A 20,638-nucleotide genomic window follows, 5' to 3' on the forward strand; every position below is an offset into this window, starting at 1 on the left:
ACTGTTCCTTGTACGATACTCGGCAAAACTCACATCAAACAAATCACGACATCTAATATACTTTTAAAAAGACATTTCCCACAATGAGGCCCGATGAATGTTGCATGAGGCCGTCATGTTCTCCTTGTGCATCCTCTCCAAATGCCTCATAGATATTTCATGAGGTCATTCTTTATGCAACACCTGACTGAATCTGATTCCTGTTCAGTTGTTAACGTCAACACCAGGGATTTGAAGTACCCCAGGACGTCTCACAAACTGTCTTGCCCCTGGGAAAACTCACGGTAACGTGTTTATTATTCTAATGAGCTCTGAGCGGCATTTTTAATTAGCCGTCACTGCGCAACAAAAATCGAGTCTCTCACATTTGAAATTATGGATGAAATGATACGTCGAGTAGAATCAGAGAGAATTTGTTTTTGCCAGTCAACTGATTCTGTTTGTTATAGTATAAGTACAATTAATGGGTCATTCAGATATTTTGGCAAAACCTTTGAAGCAAACACAACTTTGAAACCTAAAAATGGTGTCTAGATAGCCTGGACCTAGAAAGTCACAGAAGTCTCAAGAACAATTGACAGGCGTAAGGAGGCATCAAACACGAATTTCAACAAAATGTCCCTTGTCGGCCTTAGTGAGGTGAGTTAGCATGGGGTTATTAAAGCCCTTTCAAATGTAGTCGCTTTGCCTGCGCCCAAAATACCTCACTTCTCCAAGACTCACATCTCTGTGAAATAAGGGGGTACCTCCGTCAAAGACCCTGGCTTTCAATATTGTACATATTTCTCCCGTAACCGAACACACACACATAGACAGGCGGGAAGAAACTTGCTGACTGGGCCCGAATGCCAAAGGCAGCTGATGAGAGTAACGTACCGGCACATAGTGAGTGATGATGCTGCAGCAACGCTTGACTGTAGACTTTCTAGTGCTGCCACATGCGGTACTGACGTTCTCACAGAAAGATATAAGAGAGACAAATATCATTTTCAAGCTGCTGCAAATTGTGTGTGGTGTCGTTGATGCTTCATGCTGATGAATAAACAAGTCTCATCACAATACTAAGGTGGTTGCCAGGGTGTTGCTATGGTGTTCTGAATCGTTTTGAATGTGTTGCTTTGTGGTGGTTGCTAGGTAGAATTGTACTGGAATAAAACTTACTGGACTGGATTCAAAAGAGCCCAACCCAAGTCTGTTATTCTAGTCAGTTGATATGGCTTGGGTTCTTTAATGTAAATGTATGGATGTTTACCTGTTTTTACACCTGCCAGACAAAAATGTATTTTTAACGCTAAATGTATTTAGCTAACAAGAAACATTCTCAGGACGTTGTATAGTGTTCTCTCAAAGCTATGAAAATAAAAAAATAAGTTTTTAATCATTCCACTAACAATGTGAGAATAACGTTTATAGTACCAACACTTTATTACGTTTTTAAAATGTTTGGCAAAAACCTACACTGGGTTGTTGCAAATATGGACATTTTAGTTGGGTTTGTCTCCTTTGAACCAACCATGGGTTTTAAGATACCTAGCATCTTCTGTTGTTTTTCCATGTCATCGCTAAACATTATATAAAGTTATATAAAAACTCTATTCTTACATTGTTAGTGAGCTGTTAAAATTTTTTTTTTAACTTAATGTGATGTTTTTTTTAAACGTAGTGGGGTGTCATAATAACTTAATGGGAATGTTTGCAAAACTTTCTTAGACCATATGTTTGATAGCTGGGAAACGGCTCAATCTGTAAAACAAACTTTATGGGGTGGGCTGAAAGGGGGGGTCCAGGGGTATTCCAGGGAGTGAAAGAGTGGGAGTTCCACCTCAAAATTGAGAGGATTCCAACATTTCATATATTAAATGTTCTTCATCTGTGATGAATATAAAGTATATCGGTTATACAGTATATATCAAAGTTAATAGTAATAATAATAATATATTTTTATGTTTTGGAGGAATTTCATAAAAAATATGGTGCACTTATTTTGAGATCTGGTTGCAGATTTTGTTATTTAGTTAAACCTGAGCACCGTTTGTGACTTTCTTTAGATCTTCCTTCAAACTCTCTTGTGGAAACACGTGTGTCCTACTGCAGCATTTTAGTAAGAGAAAAATCTAAACAAGTCTCAATCTGCATTGCCATCTAGCAGAAACAACATAGATAATAAAGAGATCTCTTTAATGAAACAGCCATGTTTTACAGATCATATATCATGTTATGGTTTTCAATCTATAGCCTTTATTATTCATACGTTTTTAAATATTACATAACGCCTGCATCCCTGTGTGAAATACATAATATTGTGCTAAAGGAACTGCATTCGAAGCGTTTATAACACCTTTTGTAATGCCGCTTTGATATTATTTATGTCTGTGTGTGCATGTATTATCTGTGTTGTCGGGGCGGCTAATAAAATTGGAGTGTTTGAAGTCACAGCGTTTGGCAGAGCGCCCAATCCTGCTGTCATTTGTGTTGGTGATTTTCTCTCTCTCTCTCTCTCTCTCTCTCTCTCTCTCTCACTGAGAGCATGAATCAGTTGTTAGTGCATAGGTTGCAGAAAGCTGCACAGAAAGAGAGAAAGCGAGAGATGGAAGCTAGATGAGAAATGCAGCAGGGTGAAATGCATCAAATAAGTGTGGTCGAGCGAGACTCTCTCTCCCTCGATCTTCCTCTCCGTCCATATCTTCATCTCACGAACGTTCTCATTCCTCTCCTTTTTGCCGATATCAGCTCTCCACGTCTCATCTTCATTCAATCACTCTATTCAATTTTTTCATTTCACCTTGAAGGCCAATATTAAAGGCACAGAGGCAGAAAATATAATAGGACATAAATTGATATCACTATTCTTTTGCTGCGCTTCGGTAAACCCTCCGAGGCATTCCGCACTCTTTATAGGGCAAATGTCAAATGCACTTAACCAGGATCTCAGCGCAGCTTTTTTTAGGATTTTTTAGGAATATTAAAGAATAATTCGGACAAAAAGTTAAAATATTGTTTTTTTTACATACAGTATATGCTGCTTCGTAATAGACTGGTGCAGGGACGACTTTTTTTTCCACCAACCCGGAAGTTAGTGGCATCTGAAAGCCTATGCATTTTTCCCATAGATATTTGGAAGATTAGCTCTGTGATTAACAAAGGTTTATGATGTTTACACATTTTGTACAACAAGACAATGTTTATAAATGAACACAATATTTCCTATTTTTGAAGCTCAAATACAATTGCTAGAAGTAAAAAGCTAACATGATGCTATAAACGGACCACACCACAGTCCAACACAGTTGACATCACCAACACAGCGCTTTTAGCAACTTGTTAGCAACTTTTAACCACCATTTTTAAGACACAAAAATCACGAGCAGGTTATAACTGGTATGTTTTATGTCATAGAATAATACGTGGAACTATTTAGAGATTTTGATTACCACAGATCTTATTTTAGTCTTTTAACTTAGAACCCATTTAAAAATGCCATAATGCGCTTCTGAATTTTGTATACAAAAATCTATGCGGGACTTGCAAAGTGTATGTGTATGTACTGTATGTGCAAAACAAAGATGTCCCAGTTAGATTCTTTCTGTTGCTCATACAAAGCAATTGAACATGCTATATTTTGAAGTCATGTGGAGTGCTCTCATGATACTTCTATGGTATATTCTGTTATTTTGCAGCGTTTGAAATGCTCGTCCATTTTTACTTTTCCTTATTTCGCAATATTACTCAAGAATTCTCATTGTATGTTCAAATGGGGTCATATAGGTTTGGAATGACATGAAGGTCATTACATAATACAAATATTATTTTTTATAAACTATTCCTTTAAAATATGCTTGCTAGTTGCTACATTCATTACAAAGTGACATACACAGAATAATTTTCATGCAGCATTCGTCTGCCTTTCTCAGCTGTCCTGCCATCTAAAAAAACTGCTTTAGCCAAAACGTTTCTTGTTTTGCTGCAAGTACCATGGTGGTACTTGCGTACAACAGCAACACTAATGCTAATCCATTGAGTGTTATTAAACCAGTGGGATTTTACTAATTACTGTAAATGTGTCGCGGGATCGCTAACCCACGAGGACCCATCTTAGCAAGCATCTTCATCCGACATATGCTAATCCGTTAGCGTGTTAATTCCAACTAAAGAGTACAAAATAAAGAGCGGTGACACATATTTATATTAGAGGCTGCCACGAACAAGAGCGATACGTTTGCAGCCCTTGCCAGAAAACACCGGTGTAAGCACTTAACACAACGCTCGTGTGGCAAAAGTGCTGCAGCTGCAATTGCAGCGAGGACGAGACTGCAGTTTGAATTAACCGATATGCATATTCTGAGATCTGTGAGAGAGAGATAGTGAAAGAGATGTCCCAGCACGTGAAATGGGAAGAAAGGGGGTCTGCCCTTGAATGAAGTGTTTCCGTGAGGTGTGTGCAGGGAGGGGGCCTGCTGGCAGGTGGGGGGGGATGGGTGCTTTATATGTCATAGAGAGAACGAGTATAGGTGAAGGAGGCGTATATATTCAAGTATGGACTGTGTGAAATGAGTAGATTTTTTCCTTTGTTTTGAGATGGATGTTACCTTCAGTGTCGCTAGAAGCGCCATGCTACGCTGCTAGGGTCCCTAGAGCATGATGGGAAAGAGAGAGAGAGCGAGAGATAGAAAGAGAGAGAGAGAAAGAGGGAGTGTGTTTGAGGAGAACATTTTGTACTGTGCGGCACTAGGACAATGCTGTGTGTGTGCATATGCATTCGAGAGCGTGTCATCTGTGAACGGTGTTGTGTGTTTAGCGTGTGACGGCTCTGTTGTAATGTTTCAACCCTATCAGCTGCGTGCGAGTACGTGAATAAATATCAGCGGCGGTGAACCTTAAATGCTCAAATGTGCATTTCAGGGAGTGTGTATGCATGTGTATAGAAATCTTTTAGAATACGTTTGCAATTCACACAGTCAACCATTTTAAAATCAATGTACTTGTATGTGTGGACATGAAAACATGATTTTCCTTGTAATTTAAAGTTAATTAAGCCTATACAGAATGTGTGATGTTATGTGCAGGTGTGTGCTTATTGATGTCCTAAGGTTTCTGGTGGTTGTGTATGTGTGTGTGTGTGTGTGTGTGTGTGTGTGTGTGTGTGTGTGTGTGTGTGTGTGTGTGTGTGTGTGTGTGTGTGTGTGTGTGTGTGTGTGCGCATGTGTTATGCGGTTTGCAGGGGCCACAGGGGTCCCGCTGTCAGTGTTGCTGCTGTGAGGTCATGAAGTCCATGCAACCATGTGTACCCTCAAGCTTTCTCAATCTTTGACATATGGCACTGTGCTTCACAAATTCTGCCTGCAGATAATGGAGAAGTTCCAGACCTCACGTTAAACGTAACAGTAATGGGATATTGCATTCCACATTGTGCCAGATACATATAAATTTAAAAACAATATAAACACACCAAAATATTTTTTGTCATGATTTATTTACCCTCATGTTGTTCAAAACCTGTGTGTGACTTTAATCTGTGAAACAAAAAAGAAGATATTTTGTAAAGTGTCTTTTGTGTTAACACGATGGAAGTCAATGGGGCCAGTGTTGTTTGGTCACCAACGTTCTTTAAAATATTTTCTTTTGTGTTCTACAGAAGAAAGAAAGTCATACAGGTTTCAAATGACATTAGGGTGAGTAAATAATAAAATAATAAATAATAAAAAAGAATCAAATCATTTTCATTTTCGGGTAAATTACCCCTTTAATGTCTATGGTTTGGTAGTGATGGTTGTCCTTGTGTTTTCTCTTGATCTGTCCAGCAGATCTAAGCAGAATGCTAATTGGGTTTTACTGACACCAATGTCAGTCTGTATGGATGCCAGCATCAATCTATATTGGCCCTTTTACGTCAGCTATTGAGATTATGTAATGTGAATGGTGTGGTAGAGGCCAAACGTGAAGGTGTCTAAATATTTGCTGTCCACACCAGCAGTTTTCACGGAAACATCTACTAAGGGAAATTTCTGCAAAAATATGGGTTTTTGAATGTCATATAGCACGAAGTGGGGTTAGTATGAAATTTAGTTGATTCAGGTGCTATAATATCATCAGATGTATACTGCTAGTAATAGCTTTAGTCAAAATTAAATCCTTTAATCTTGTCTTTATTGATATGTCTTGTTTATCATTTCATTTTTTTAATTCTTATTTGCTAGTAACAGTTCATGCTGATGCTGGAAATAACTATGTATTCAATAGAATTTACTATTGTAAACTGCGGCAAATTGAATACTACTACAACATACAATAGTATTTTAAATACTATGCTCTACTTCAGTATTTTTGTACTATTACAACAATAATAAAGTTGTTAACCGTAGCTAATAAAAATCATATATTATAATATTATATTCTTCAAAATTACAAATCAAGCGTTAGTTCTGGCAGAGTCAAGCTTGCATCAGCTGATTCACATCTACTTATAGAAATATGAAGCTTTCACAGCTTCCGTTTTTAATTCATTTAGCTTTCAGCAGCTTTTAGTTTTCAAAATTACCCTCCTCCATCCCCAACTCCACCTCAAATTCACAATTAGGACTCGAATTTCTGATCTTACTCTTGATATGTGTCATTTACATTTTAATTATGTGTTACACGTTAACGTCATTAAGAACTACGACATCTGTTTGTTCTGTTCTTTTTAGCGTACAAGAGTGTAAGGGGGGTTATAGCTGCTCCCCCTGCTCTTGTCCAGAACAGAACCATACCGCCAATCTAAACTTTATGCTTAATGTCAGTCATTTTTTGACGATAGTGATCCAGAAATCACTTTATTGTAAAAAATGTTTTCGTTCAGAAATAAACTATTGAGATCAGAACTACACTCTACACATTAATAATACACAAAATATTATTAATGTTACTATTGGTATAAATACAAATATGCATATCCAATATTGATCATTCTTACTATTATTTTCATCTCACAGTTTTATTCCTAAATTAATGCAATCTTCACAATAGAGGGGTTTTCCAACAATTTGCGAATCATTCAAATGAAGCGACTCAAGACAACCTTGAATCCGCCCTCACTAGTAGTTCCATTTATCAACAAGTCCGCGGGTCAACAACATTCCAAGGAGAAATGTTATTAGGTTTCATTGACGCTGAAGTAGGTCCTTATTGGACCTTATTGATGACAATGTTTCTCCATTGCTGCTCATCCTTTTTTTTATTTGGAGATATTTAACTGGAAGCCATTAAAAAAGCAATAATTCTAGTATGCTGACATTTGTCAGGAACGCTCTACTCCTACATGAAACATATATCAGCCATGTTCAGAAATAATGACTAATCAATTAAAAAAATCTATTAATTCAGGGTTAAAATTCTGTATTCGTATATTAGATTCCCGATGCTTCGTAGGTTTAGATTTCCTTTTTTTATTTATATAGTGCATCTTTTAACAATCGGTTAAAAAGGGATTGAATTGATTCTTGTCGATAAAATCTAAAGATGTAAGCCTTGTCCTTGAGGTTTGCTAGTGTGGCTTTTTCACACAATTGAAGGTCAACTGCTTTCCTTTATTGGTCTCCCATAAAGGACACATAATATACCCACACAACATTACACATATGTGAATTTCAGACGTTTTTGTCAGTTAAAAATCTCTAGGAATCCTCTTGTTTTTCATGAATTACTGCTTTCCCAGAATGTTCTATCTGAGACACTGTTAAACATGAAGAGTCACTTGTAAATCCCAGCGATGATATTGGCATCTGGAGTTGTGTTATCCCACAGAATATTTAGACAAAACCTGTGCATTCATAATCATGTTGTTATTTGCAATTGTCATTTGCTGGTGTGCACAGTAAAAAAAAGGCCAGTTAAGAAAAACTAAAAGGTCCAGTGTTCTGGGATTACTCGTGCTATTGATGATTATTGATCAGAGGTTAAAACCAAGCATTGATTAAATTAGAAAGCAAATTAAGTAGAATACATCAAAATTTTAATATTGGAGCATTTTGTATGGCAGCGTATTATTGTGAAAAGTTTAAGTGTAGTAAGCGAGATACTACATTATGGCTTTCTGACACTAGTTGATTTGATGAGTAGATTTTGGTCAGCTGACATCCCCTCCCCACCAGTCTTGTGTTGTTGTTAATTTAGCCTAATGGAAGGGATTCTGCCATGTCAGCTGAATGTTATTAAAGCCCCTTGAGATCTCAAGCGCAAAGGCTTAAACTGAGCAACAGTCTATCACCAAACGTACGGTAACTCTTGGCAAAACACTTTACAATACGCTGCTCTTTTGTAACAATTTGTTGATGCATTAGCTAAAATGAACTAACAATGAACAATGATTCTAGAGCATTTATTAATATTCATTTATGTAAATTTCAGCATTTTCTAATTCATTATTAAAATCAAACGTTGTCACTGTTAATGCACCATGAACATTGACAAAGATTCATAAATGCAAAAAAACGAAATAGTTAATTGTTAGCTAATGCATTTACTAATGTTAACTAATAGAACTGGTTTGAACAGTGAACTGGCTTGTCTTTGTTTCTATGTCCCTAGGATGTCATTGTGTATGCAACTTACTGAAATAATAAAAACGAAAAAAATTGCTTTGTGCAAAGAACAGACCGAAATTAACTAAAAGTAACCTTGTTCCAGTTTTTATGGTAGACATTTGAATATCTGTTTTGTTGTATTATTTGTCATAAATATTTAAAAACTATGTTAAATGATTTGATATAATATGATTTGATTTCTTACATTGTATTTATGGCATGATTTTTCAGCTATAACTGGTTTCATCCAACGCACGTGCCTGGCCCGGAGTTAACTTCCGGTGTGTATTTCTATATCGGTCTAGGGTGCGTTTCCCAAAAGCATAGTTAGCCATGGTCGCAAGTTCTGTCGTTCCGGCATAGGTCAACGATTTAAGTGTTTCCCGAAACCATCGTTCCAACGATCAATTGCAAGCAGCATTGCAAAATTGCGAGGTTGGAACTACAGGTCTAGAGCTGTGGTTAGAAACATAGGTCTTCATATTTTGACTTGTAGACTTGCATGCATCACGCTTTTAGGCAAAGTAAGCAAGCAACGTGCAGTATAGTTGACTCAACATCAGTCTAAATTCAAAATATTGGAGAGACAAGTTTAGCCAAGTAACGGTTCTCTTAATTTCTATCAGAAATAATCTACAGGCACTCTATTGTTTGTGACTGTGTACCAGAAGTAAAGGGGAGTCCATGAATGTTCGCGTGTGCGGTTTTGTTTGTTTATGTTGTTACTTTGAAATAAAAAATTGCATTTCGATAAAATAATAAACTCATAGATGGAATCCAGTTTTATCTGTTTATTTAAATAATTTAGGCTTCTGTTATACCCCTTTGTGTTGTTTGTCGTGTAGCTGCGGTCAGTGCTGATCTTGTTTGTGCTGTTTCTGTATGTGTGAGCTCCTACAGAGACACCATATGCTGCTGAGACCGAGCATCTCCTCATCCGGCCGAGAGAAACACTCAAAAACACACGCATCTCATGATCATTGCATAAGACTAAAAAATCACACTCGTGTTCAATAAGATCTTGAATAAAACCTGTATTCAGTCAAATCCCCAAGGAGTATCATTCCCCTTTATTTCTACCTGCCCACTGAGTCTTAGGCAATTTGTCTTTTTCAAGGACTTTCTAGGTTGTTCGTTTCATGCCCGAACGCACGTTTCCCTTCATGCAACACTAGCTTTTAAACATCAGTCTGTCTTTAAGCCTAATTTTAGGGAACTAAAAGGGAGGATTTTTTTTGCAAATAAATCCCTAAGCCATATCTCATTCTATATTACATTATAACAATAAACACTATTATATTTTATATTACAAAGAAAGATTGGTTTAGAGAATGACCTCTTTGCCTAAAGCTAATTTATGTCTAAACAATGCCCCCCATCCCACATACACAGACACCTTGGGGTTTGAGTGTTGAAGGATGTAATACAGCTGCTGTCCTGTAGAGGGCAGAGCTCTACTGTTCAAACACAAAGTAAGAGTAATGACCTCACTCTTCACATCTGATCAGCAGGCCATTGGTCTCTACGGGCTGCAGCCTGATACAATAACATTAAAGCACGCCTTCACAAAGCCAATTACGTAATGTGGCCCTTGTTATATTTGAATGACATACAGAGCATTGAAAAGCGTCACTATACAGTAACCAAAGTGTTATCCCTATGCTAGAATATATAAGATATGGAACATAAGGTATATTTAAGTAAACTATGGTTAATAGGCCTCTCTGGGGTTGCAAGAGATATACAGCCATTAACATTTTTATGAGAACATTCAAAATTTTCATTAAATCAGCATTTCTTGATGGATCGTGGCCATTCCAGTCCAGTGTCTGTTGAATTTCAACTAAATCGAACCTCTGGAGTGATATGAAGTCACCTAACAGCATTGACATCAAGACAAAACACAAAAATCCATGTTATCACATAAAAAATACCCTTTTGAACTTTTCCTAAATACGTGTACAAATATTATTGTTGTATTGCTTAATAGTGAATAGAATTAGTTTTATTCGCAGTATTTGAGATCTGAAGTTTCTCCACAATCCATTTTCTGCAAATGAGTTCAAATCGAAACAAGATTGTTATTTGTCGTTCAGCAGAAATATTGATAGTTCACAAAATGAAACAAAAATGATCATTTTACCTAAACACATACCTTTAATTGTAAATTCTGAAAACCGAAATGGTCTCTTAGTTTTGTCCATGACCGTATAAAAGCTTTGCTTCATACTGTAAATGTGACTATACGGTGTATTCTAGCATTCTAGAAATAACAGTTTTTATTTATGCCCAGAAAATTTTATCGCTCAGAGGTTGTGTTGTTTTACCCGATGTGATGTCTAATGTGAAGCGCTTTGAGAAAGCAACTTTTAATTGCGCTATAATTGCGTTGTTTTTAATTGCGCTATACAAAATAAATGTATTATTATTATTGTTGCTCTTTCATACCTCAGGAGATTCATAGGAGTTATAGTTTCATTCAAGTATCAAATATTCTCAGATGTTTCTTCTAAAATTGCTTACTGTTAAAACATAAATAAGAAACAAACGAGACCATTAAAATACATAGTAGTGGTGCTGTAAAATGAATGTAGATGGTAGAGGTGAAATAATCTGGATTTGATGGGAAATGTTTGACTTCATATTGAAATTCAATTCAGTTTTGACTTTGAATTGCAGACTCAGTTTGTGACGTTGTTGAGATCTCTGTATCATTTTCCCAGGAAACCTGAGCACAGGGGTTGCATATGATCTCCATTTACTTACATCCCACCTGTGACTTTTCTTTCTTATGAGTGGTCTTGGAATTTTTCTGTGATTTACACATTTGATTCATGTTTAAGTGGCAGGTCTAATTGAAAAATTGAATGTCAGTTAATTGTCCTGTCCTCTACTGTAAGAGCTGAGCACTGTGTGCAGCATCCGCATTGCAGGATATACTGTAGCACTGTACCTTTACACAGGCAATAAATACTTTTTAATATCTCAGTTGATTCTCAGAGGCAGCTGAGAAGCCATGGAGACAACTTGCCTTAATCGCCTAAAACTCAGAATTTCATCTTATATAATCTTAAAGTGTTTCCTCCAAAGATTCTCAACAGTAAAGACATTGCATGTCCGACAAATGTTTAGTGGGGTCGGCTTGGCTATTTCCATGAATATACCCGTTGTTTTCAGTGCATTTTTTTGCGTATCAAATGTATATTCCCTGATTTTATAAGGTCATAATATTTCCATACGAAATTACTTTCCACCACGAAAATACTGTACTCTTTCTATGTTACTCTTCAGCCAGACGGCCTTTATTGTCACTTCACCACAGATGTCACATGAAGGGCGTTCACGTTCATATGGGCAAACGTAATTAACGTTCATGTGTTTGAAAAAGCATCGTGAACCCGTTGCTTTGGCTTGGTCTCTGAAATTCCTTTCCAAACCGAAGTCCCATAAGATGAAGTGTTTTTCCCACCTTGTAAGCACTTGATTATGTAATTTGTGAGTAAGTACAATGACAGGAATCATTTTGTTGAAATGGTACGTGGTCAGGAAGAGACGTTTTTAATGCACCTGTCACACTTTGAAGAATGACTCACTCTGTGTTTATCACAGGCCTCTGGTGACTAATGTAGCCCACCCCCTTTGGACACACACACACACACACACACACACACACTTGAATTCCTATGCGTACTTTCTCTTTAATTTGTTTTGTTTTTCCGGATGGAGACTGAAACATCTAGACCTTTTAAACCTATGGAAAACACAGGTGGGAATTGATTTGCGAGAGATTTATTACATTGTTGTTTTTTTGCGCAGTGCGGTATATTAGATCCCGGTTGATTTCACTTTCCGTACCCCCAACAGCCCCTTTTACCACCAACCAATAAGAGCATTTTGCTCCACCTTCATATTTGTTCATTATTTTTCAACCAAGCTGTGTAAATGGCACCAAAAGCATCAGTCGACAAAGCATTGTTTTATATTATTATATCATTACTGACCTAAAGCGTAAGAAATTTGCTTAGGGGGTAAATGTGTTGACAATGATTAAGAGACTCTTTTTACTCATTATTTATGAATAGCCATTGTGTTTACCCGGGCTGTCTCGAAGCCAAAGTGAATTGAACAGGATCTCCGAGGATTACTGTCGGTCGAAGGATATGATCTGAACAATGTACGTTCAGATGGTTTAGCCGCAAGCTCATGAGGCTAATTAAAAGTGCTTAATGAATCTACTGTCACCCTTTTTAGGTTTGATGAATATGTGAACGGTCTTTGCTGAAACGCTGAAATCCTTCGCTTTCCAAGAGAAATGTAGGCGCTGTTAGAAACTTACACAAAATCAATGCTAACACTGTTTAAAGCGTAAGGCTGTTTCGTTTGAGTTTTTTAAACGAATCACCCCATTTTCACAACATAAATGGCTTCCTGGAATACTTGATTCTAATTGGTCAATCGAGGCATTCAAAATGTTTGTATATTAAAGGCATCCAAAAATGAAATTCTGTTATCATTTGCTCATCCTCGTGTCATTTTAAAGCTGTATGACTTAGTTTCCTTTGGAGAACACAAAAGAAGATATTTTAAAGAACGTTTGTAATCGAACCCCCATTGACTTCCATTGTATGGACACAAAACCACTGAGACATGTCACAAAATATCTGTTTTTGCGTTCTACAAAGAAAATGTGAAACATGAGGGTGAATAAAGGATGACAGAATTGTTATTTTCGATTGTTGTTCCCATACTGTTGCTTCACAATGTCTTAAGGACGTACAATATATGACAAGTTTCTCTCTGACAGGGAACCCCCGAATCGCTATTCTCTTGTGGTTTTCACAGTCTAGATGTTGATTTTGATGATGGATGGAAGGCGGTTTGTGGAGAGGCGGTGAACGATAAGACCGTTGTTTTTATCACTTTGAGAAGTTACAGAAATCTTTGTGGACACAAGCTTTGCTTTAAAAGCAAGATACACAATCTCATTGTTGTGTTTGAGTGGTGTTCCACGTGAGAAAGATGTATCTTTTTCAACCGGCCCATCTGAACGGTATCGGTTTAGCCGTTTGGCGTCATTGGATTGGACGTTGTAAAAATGCTACTAAATTACAAACTCCGTCTTACCAACAATCAATAGCGGAGCAGAATCCTCCAGCATTTTTTTCCTGTCGATCGCTGGTGTAAGATAAACCCGGAAACATACTGATGGAAAGAAGATCCCTGACTCTTGCTACTACTAGTGGGATTGGGGCTAAAAATAATAATACCCACCAAATCATTCCCCTTTGAGGTATAGACAGGCTGGTAAGCACAAAATGACTCTTCTTCCAGATCAATCGCTTAATTGCTTTACAAAGTAGCTGCCGTATAAGAGCTGATGGGACAAAATTCTGTCTAGTAAGATCTCCTTGTCCAATAGCGGTGAAAACAGAAATCGAACGAGGAAAAAATCAGATGCATAAACTTCATTAGCTTCTCTTTGCTTTGACGTGACATATTTTAAATATTGATGTTTCTTAAGACGTTTTAATGAATGGGTTTTCCTTTTGAACCATTTACACTTTAGTTTAGATATCAGCTTTGTTTTGAAACCCAGTGAGTTGTCTACTTACAGATATTGAGGATCTTGGCAAAGGCTGTTCCGACAGGTATTGAATGGAAAACATTATAAAGCATTCCAGCAGAAAGTATTCCCATAATGCTCTGCGATGCACTCAGTGAACAAGAAATGCTCATTTTAAAGACACTTACATTCAATTTAATACTGGAAAATAAATCAAATGCAAAAAAAGATAAGATCTGTTTACATGACAATTATATACTGAAACGACAAAGTTTTGCATGTAGACGATAATGTTGTCAAAATGATCCACGTTCACAGGGATCTGCAAAAAAAAACGTTTTGTGTTTTATTGTGCCAGACCAGCACTTAGTGCCTAAGTAGATTTTATGAAAATAAATGATTAAAATATGCTTAATGTAATTATGTTCCTGTTAATAAATATTTAAAATAACGTAAATATTTTGAGAATAAAATCTACTCGTTTTGATTGTTAACATTTTCATTATTTTGAGTAATTTTAATTGAACAAATTATTAAGTAAATCAACAAAATTTAAGTAACATTTACTTTTAACAAAAACGAAATGTATTCATTAAGGCGGGGTTTAACAACCTTGTAGCCAATCAGCAGTAAGGTGCACAGTACACAGGACGGACATACAGGACGGACATACAGAGCCGAGCGCTGACTCGCTTTTTTTCAGATATTGTCACTTCGTAAAGAAACACATTATACGCACTTGCATGATGTCACTGTTTCAACAAATCGTTGTGTACAGTAAATGAATAGCTAAAACACAAAACGTTTTTTTCGTTTGCAGTTGCAAATGTAAATGGCTCCTTAGAAGGCAGTTGCTTGTATAAAGATGCTTTTTTAACCTGGTCATAGAGTGTACTTGTGAAACGAAACAGATTTTAAAGGTGGAGTGTGTAATTTCTGTAACACTAATGTTAGCAAATGTTTTTAAATAGCGCCGGTCAGAAGCCCAGACAAAACAGAGCAACAAAAAGGTATGAACAGCTAAAATGTTTGATTTTAGTTTAGATTGATATATATTTTCACTATAGATGTTTTCAGCGGCAACAACATTAACAAACATTAGATTATAACGTAACTTCTGATAGACTTCCGCAAAGAATCAATAACTGTTGAGTAGTTTTAAATTCATTCAATACAATAAAAATACATTACAATGTTAATAAAATATTAATATGAATTAAATACAAATTGTTATATTATAACCAAACACAGACCGGAACTTAACTTAACTTTGGGCCAGGAACTTGCGTCAAATGTAAAGGTCTATAAGACAACAATGTTGTGTACAAGTATATCAAATCAAAATCAAATCACTTTTACTGTCACATCACCACGTGTGGTGAGTGAAAGTCTTGGGTGCGTACTCCATACAAAGTAGAATGCAGTTGGACAGACAACCGTATGGCAAACAACTGTATGACTATACAAACTTGTATTGACAGTATGTACTGCAGATAAACAGTGCCAAGTATACAAAGTATACAAAAAAGACAATATACCTGTACATTATATGCACAGTATATACACACGATATACATATTAGACATGGAAAATACACATTTAATATGCAGGTGTACACATGAACGTGTATTTTTAATGGATCAACCATATAGTGCAAATAGGTTTGCAAATTTGGTTATGGATCGGTTCAGACATAAGCATTTAAGTAACAAATCACAGTTTTACAAATCGAAATGTCTTTTCCCACACGCTTCCCAGAAACCTTTTACTTACTGGACTGTTTTTGCAGTTATTTTGGTGACTCAGAAGTGCTCAGGGCTCTGTAATAGATTCAGGGAGCACCTAGTGAATGTGACTCACTTTCCATCATAGTATTGACTCATTTGCTACCTCTTTAAAAGCCGCAATTTCAGCTTTGTTGAAGCATTGGAGGATATTCTGCAGTTGAATTGAGGTATCTGTGCAATATCATACAATATCTCCTCAAGGTATAAACGCGTGTAAAATCTTTACGAAAAAGCCTCCACAACACCCCTTAATAAAACCCCGAAGGCACTGAATTAAATTAAATAACACCATTAATGTTGCCTAAAACGCTACCCTGTAGGAAAACTGTGACAGCTACTTGCGTTTTATTGCTAATGTTTCCCTGGACAATTACATCATGTAGATGCTTAACTTCAAGCTGATACTATAGCAGACAGGATGCATGTGAACTGTAGGTGGCACATTATAAAGCCTGTATATATTATGTATAAACATTATAAGTGCTGTATACAGATCTAATTGTGACATAAAAAGACCCCCATATACGTAATGTCATATCATGTTTATATAATTCACACCGCAGAGCAGATTTATTTCGGCTTGTCTCATCCTTACATCATTTCGCAGCCCCCTACTGATCCGTTTGTTGGAATGACCTTGTCCCGCCCTTAGAAAAGTCAAGCCCACCCCTCCCTCCCCGATCTCTCCGTCCTCCGGTGTAAACGTCATGAGATCCCCTCCTCTCAGCAGCTTTACGGGACCCCGTTCCCATGTTGCTCTCAGGAGAGATACAGACTTATTAGAGAGTCAACTAAGAGATGGCAAAGGTCAGCAGCTGGGAATAGGATTCCTGAAAGTGTTTACTGTAATGAATGTTTGAAAACACAACTGCGTTCATGCATGTTTTACGAACAAGCATTATTTACCTTCTACAGTACTTGAAACTCATAGTTATGCTTTAAATTATTTTTATTATGATTTAAAAAAAATATGCTTTTTTATTAGTGGTAAATATTAAATTAGATTTGAAGCAAAACATTGTTTTCATGGAAGGGTCCGATAATTCAAGCACAGCAGGACTATTGATGTTTACAGTAAATAGGAGTAAATATGGACTTGGTCATCTTTAAATATAGTTACGAAAATGGCCGTCTATGGGCTTGTTTTGTTATTTCACCTGAGGTTTGTCTCAATTGTGGCTCTTAGACGTCTCCGTTCATCACTCAGAAGATACAGCACATGTCACAGGCCTCAGGAGATGCTCTGGATGGCAGGCTTGGTATTTACCGCTCCTCTCATTCTTCTGATTACCTCCGTGTCCTTCACAAGCTCATGACTGTTCCCTCCTGTACGCTCTGCCTGAATCTGTTCAGAGCTCGCGCTGCAGATGGAGGACGCTCATTGCAGGCTACGTCATGCTTTCCCTGCGCGTGGAGCTTATGATGATGTCATGTCAACAAGATCTGTGCAACCCTGCCAAAAATCTAAGGAGAAATAATCCTGCAACAAAACAGTAGAGATATAGAATACTAAATTAATTCAATAATCGGCACACTGGCATTTTGTTATTGGTTCCTGTACAGTACAAGACAGGAAACACTAAATAATCTAAGGCGAACAACAAAAACAAACAAATAGGACAAATAATAAATAATAAACAAAGGGCTGAATGCATGAATGAAAATAACCAAATGCATAACAAATAATAACTAAAATATCAGTTTTGACATCCTTACGTTTAGATTTAATTTGATACAAAAATATTTACCCATCACGTTTTGTTTTGCAAATAATTGCACTTTATAAATCCATTAGGCTCTCTAGATACATCAGCTGAATGCTGCATTCTGGAGAGCTGGTCGTCGTGCCACATGGAGACACGGGTGTCAAGGGCAATATATCTTGCTTCCTTGCATTGTGGTTTTTAGACATGTGTCAGGCGGGCTGACTGGCCATCGCTGCTGTCCAGATACCAGCGTGAATGTGTGAGGTCTGTATCTCCAACAACAGATGCAGAATGCAGTAAATGCAAATGCATTGTAGGGGGCGCTGTCTACAACTGCCCACACTAAAGGGTATCAATACCATCCTGCCCAAATAGAGATTTTGGTCGGATTGTAAACCAAAAAGCTTTTAGATTATGTTCTTACGCATGGATGGTTGTGCATCGTACGCCTGGTAATCCATTGTGAAAGGCTGCCATGCTTGGTTTAATGTATGAGTCTAACCGATGGTAAATCCATTACATTATCTAGAATCTGTAAAGTTTACCAATTAAACCCGAAGAACCTAATGGTGTTAGTTATGGTGTCTATATTGCGGTTAAAAACTAAAGTAGAAAGCAGCGGCATGTGTGTGTGTGGAAAACAATCAGAGGAAGTTGTCAATCTAATGCAGGCATTGAGTGTGGTTTTCCTGTGGGACTGTGCTCAGATGATTTACTGTAATATGTGACAGATTTACAATTAGAATTATAAATAGATCCCTTAAAGAAACATTTCTCTTTTGAATTTAGTCTGAAAATGTCTTAATTTCTAATATGTGACCCTGGACAACAAAACCAGTCTCATGGGTCAAATTTTCGAAATTGAGATTTGTACATCAACTGAAAGCTGAATAGTTAAGCTTTTTATTGGTTGTTTAGATGGGACAATATCTGGTGGAGATACAAGAGTGTAAAACTCTGGAAGTAAAGGGTGCAAAAAATCGAAATATTGCGAAAATCGCCTTTGAAGTTTTTAATCCGAGGCACTGTAGCAGGCCATTCACTCACAAAAATAAAGTTTTTATATATTTTGGGTTGAAAATTTACAAAATATCTTTATGGAAAATGATCTTTACTTAGATCCTAATAATTTTTGATCCTAAAAACTATCTATCTATCTACCTACCTACCTACCTACCTACCTACGTTCTATCGATCTATCTATCGATCTATCTATCGATCTAACATCTATCTAACATCTATCTAACATCTATCTAACATCTATCTATCTATCTATCTATCTATCTATCTATCTATCTATCTATCTATCTATCTATCTATCTATCTATCTATCTATCTATCTATCTATCTATCTATCTATCTATCTATCTATCTATCTATCTATCTATCTATCTATCTATCTATCTATCTCGTTCTATCTATCCATCTATCTATCGATCTAACATCTATCTAACATCTATCATCTATCCATCTAACATCTATCCATCTATTCATCTAACATTGTTCTATCTATCTATCTATCTATCTATCTATCTATCTATCTATCTATCTATCTATCTATCTATCTATCTATCTATCTATCTATCTATCTATCTATCTATCTATCTATCTATCTATCTATCTATCTATCTATCTATCTATCTATCTATCTATCATCGTTCTATCTATCCATCTATCTATCGATCTAACATCTATCTAACATCTATCTAACATCTATCTAACATCTATCATCTATCCATCTAACATCTATCCATCTATTCATCTAACATTGTTCTATCTATCTATCTATCTATCTATCTATCTATCTATCTATCTATCTATCTATCTATCTATCTATCTATCTATCTATCTATCTATCTATCTATCTATCTATACATCTATCTATACATCTATCTATACATCTATCTATACATCTATTAAGTATTGGCCCCGTTCACAATATTCAATATTTCCCATTCATTCACAATATGCATTTTAGAAAACCACGTCACCTCAATGTCTTTCAATAAAACACTGTAAAAGTGGAACATCCCAGTTAAGGATGCTGCTCCTCTCTGTTCCCACCCCTGGAGAGATGCAATGGAAATGTCCAGGCAGCCAGACATGTCACTGTTGTGCTGTGCTGTGGGAAAGAGAGCGGAGCTCCATTGCAGTGAGTCTGCTGCACAGGGCTAAAACACGACATCCCGCCCTCTGCTTCTCCACAGGTGTACGAACACACCTACGAACGGATATTTTCATCCCGGACTGCCCGTCAGACACCCGAATTGCGTTCGCCAGACGCGTTTTGTTCGGCGATTTTGCGAAATGTATTCGCTTCATCAGCAATAAGAAGAGGAGATCGCTGGCGGTACATGGCGAACTTTGCGCTGATGTGACATGTTGCTGCTCATCTTTGTACGAGATCGTAACGCACTTTAACCCGACAAACGGGTCAGAGGAGGAGGAAAGCACGGATTTTACCTCCACTGGTTTGATTGAGACGCGACAACCCTGATATTTATTCATTCGGTTGAGGCGACAACATTTAGCCTCAACTTGCTTCGGCGCGAGCAGCTAAAGGAACAAAATGTCTGCCCGGGCTGCCTCTAATAAGGTTTGTGCTCATTAAATAGCGTTGTTTTATCGGTTATATACGATGTCAGTTGGCGTTGCTGCAAAGAGACAAATCGTGTTTTAATCCGAGCGTAAAAGGCGTGCGGGTGATGCCTGAGGTCATGAATGTGGGTGCGTTTTAGCTCGAGCTAACGGACATTCCTCAACTTATGCTAACGCGCTAACATTAGCCGGTCGGTGTTGTAGTTCTAATAAGTTAGAAATAAATCAACATCTTACACTTTATTTTTTACGTACTACACTTTGGCTCAAAATGCGGGTTTTGTTATTTAACGGTTTGTTTTTCATTTGTCTATTTTGTGTGCTAGAAATAATCCGGTTGCTTGAAGCTCCGACGATTTTCACTTTTTTTATTTCAACCGTAAACTGTTTGCAACGTTTTAAACGTTTTTGAAACGTTTTAATGTT

General features: G+C 37.0%; 1 protein-coding gene across 4 annotated transcripts in view; it reads left to right on the top strand.

Annotated features, from left to right (window-relative positions):
• Positions 1-19,690: 19,690 nt before the first annotated feature.
• The window catches only part of LOC306890810 (tight junction protein 1-like), a 48,330-nt gene continuing 47,382 nt past the window's right edge, over positions 19,691-20,638 (top strand). For all 4 annotated transcript variants that reach the window (XM_079450781.1, XM_079450785.1, XM_079450782.1 and 1 more), the window contains exon 1: positions 19,691-20,210. In XM_079450781.1, the coding sequence (XP_079306907.1) occupies positions 20,184-20,210 (27 nt within the window). In that variant the 5' untranslated portion in view covers positions 19,691-20,183. The remainder of the gene's footprint in view (positions 20,211-20,638) is intronic.

Source organism: Barbatula barbatula, assembly GCF_947034865.1.
Source record: "Barbatula barbatula genome assembly, chromosome: 25".
In the NCBI taxonomy this organism is placed as follows: domain Eukaryota; kingdom Metazoa; phylum Chordata; class Actinopteri; order Cypriniformes; family Nemacheilidae; genus Barbatula; species Barbatula barbatula.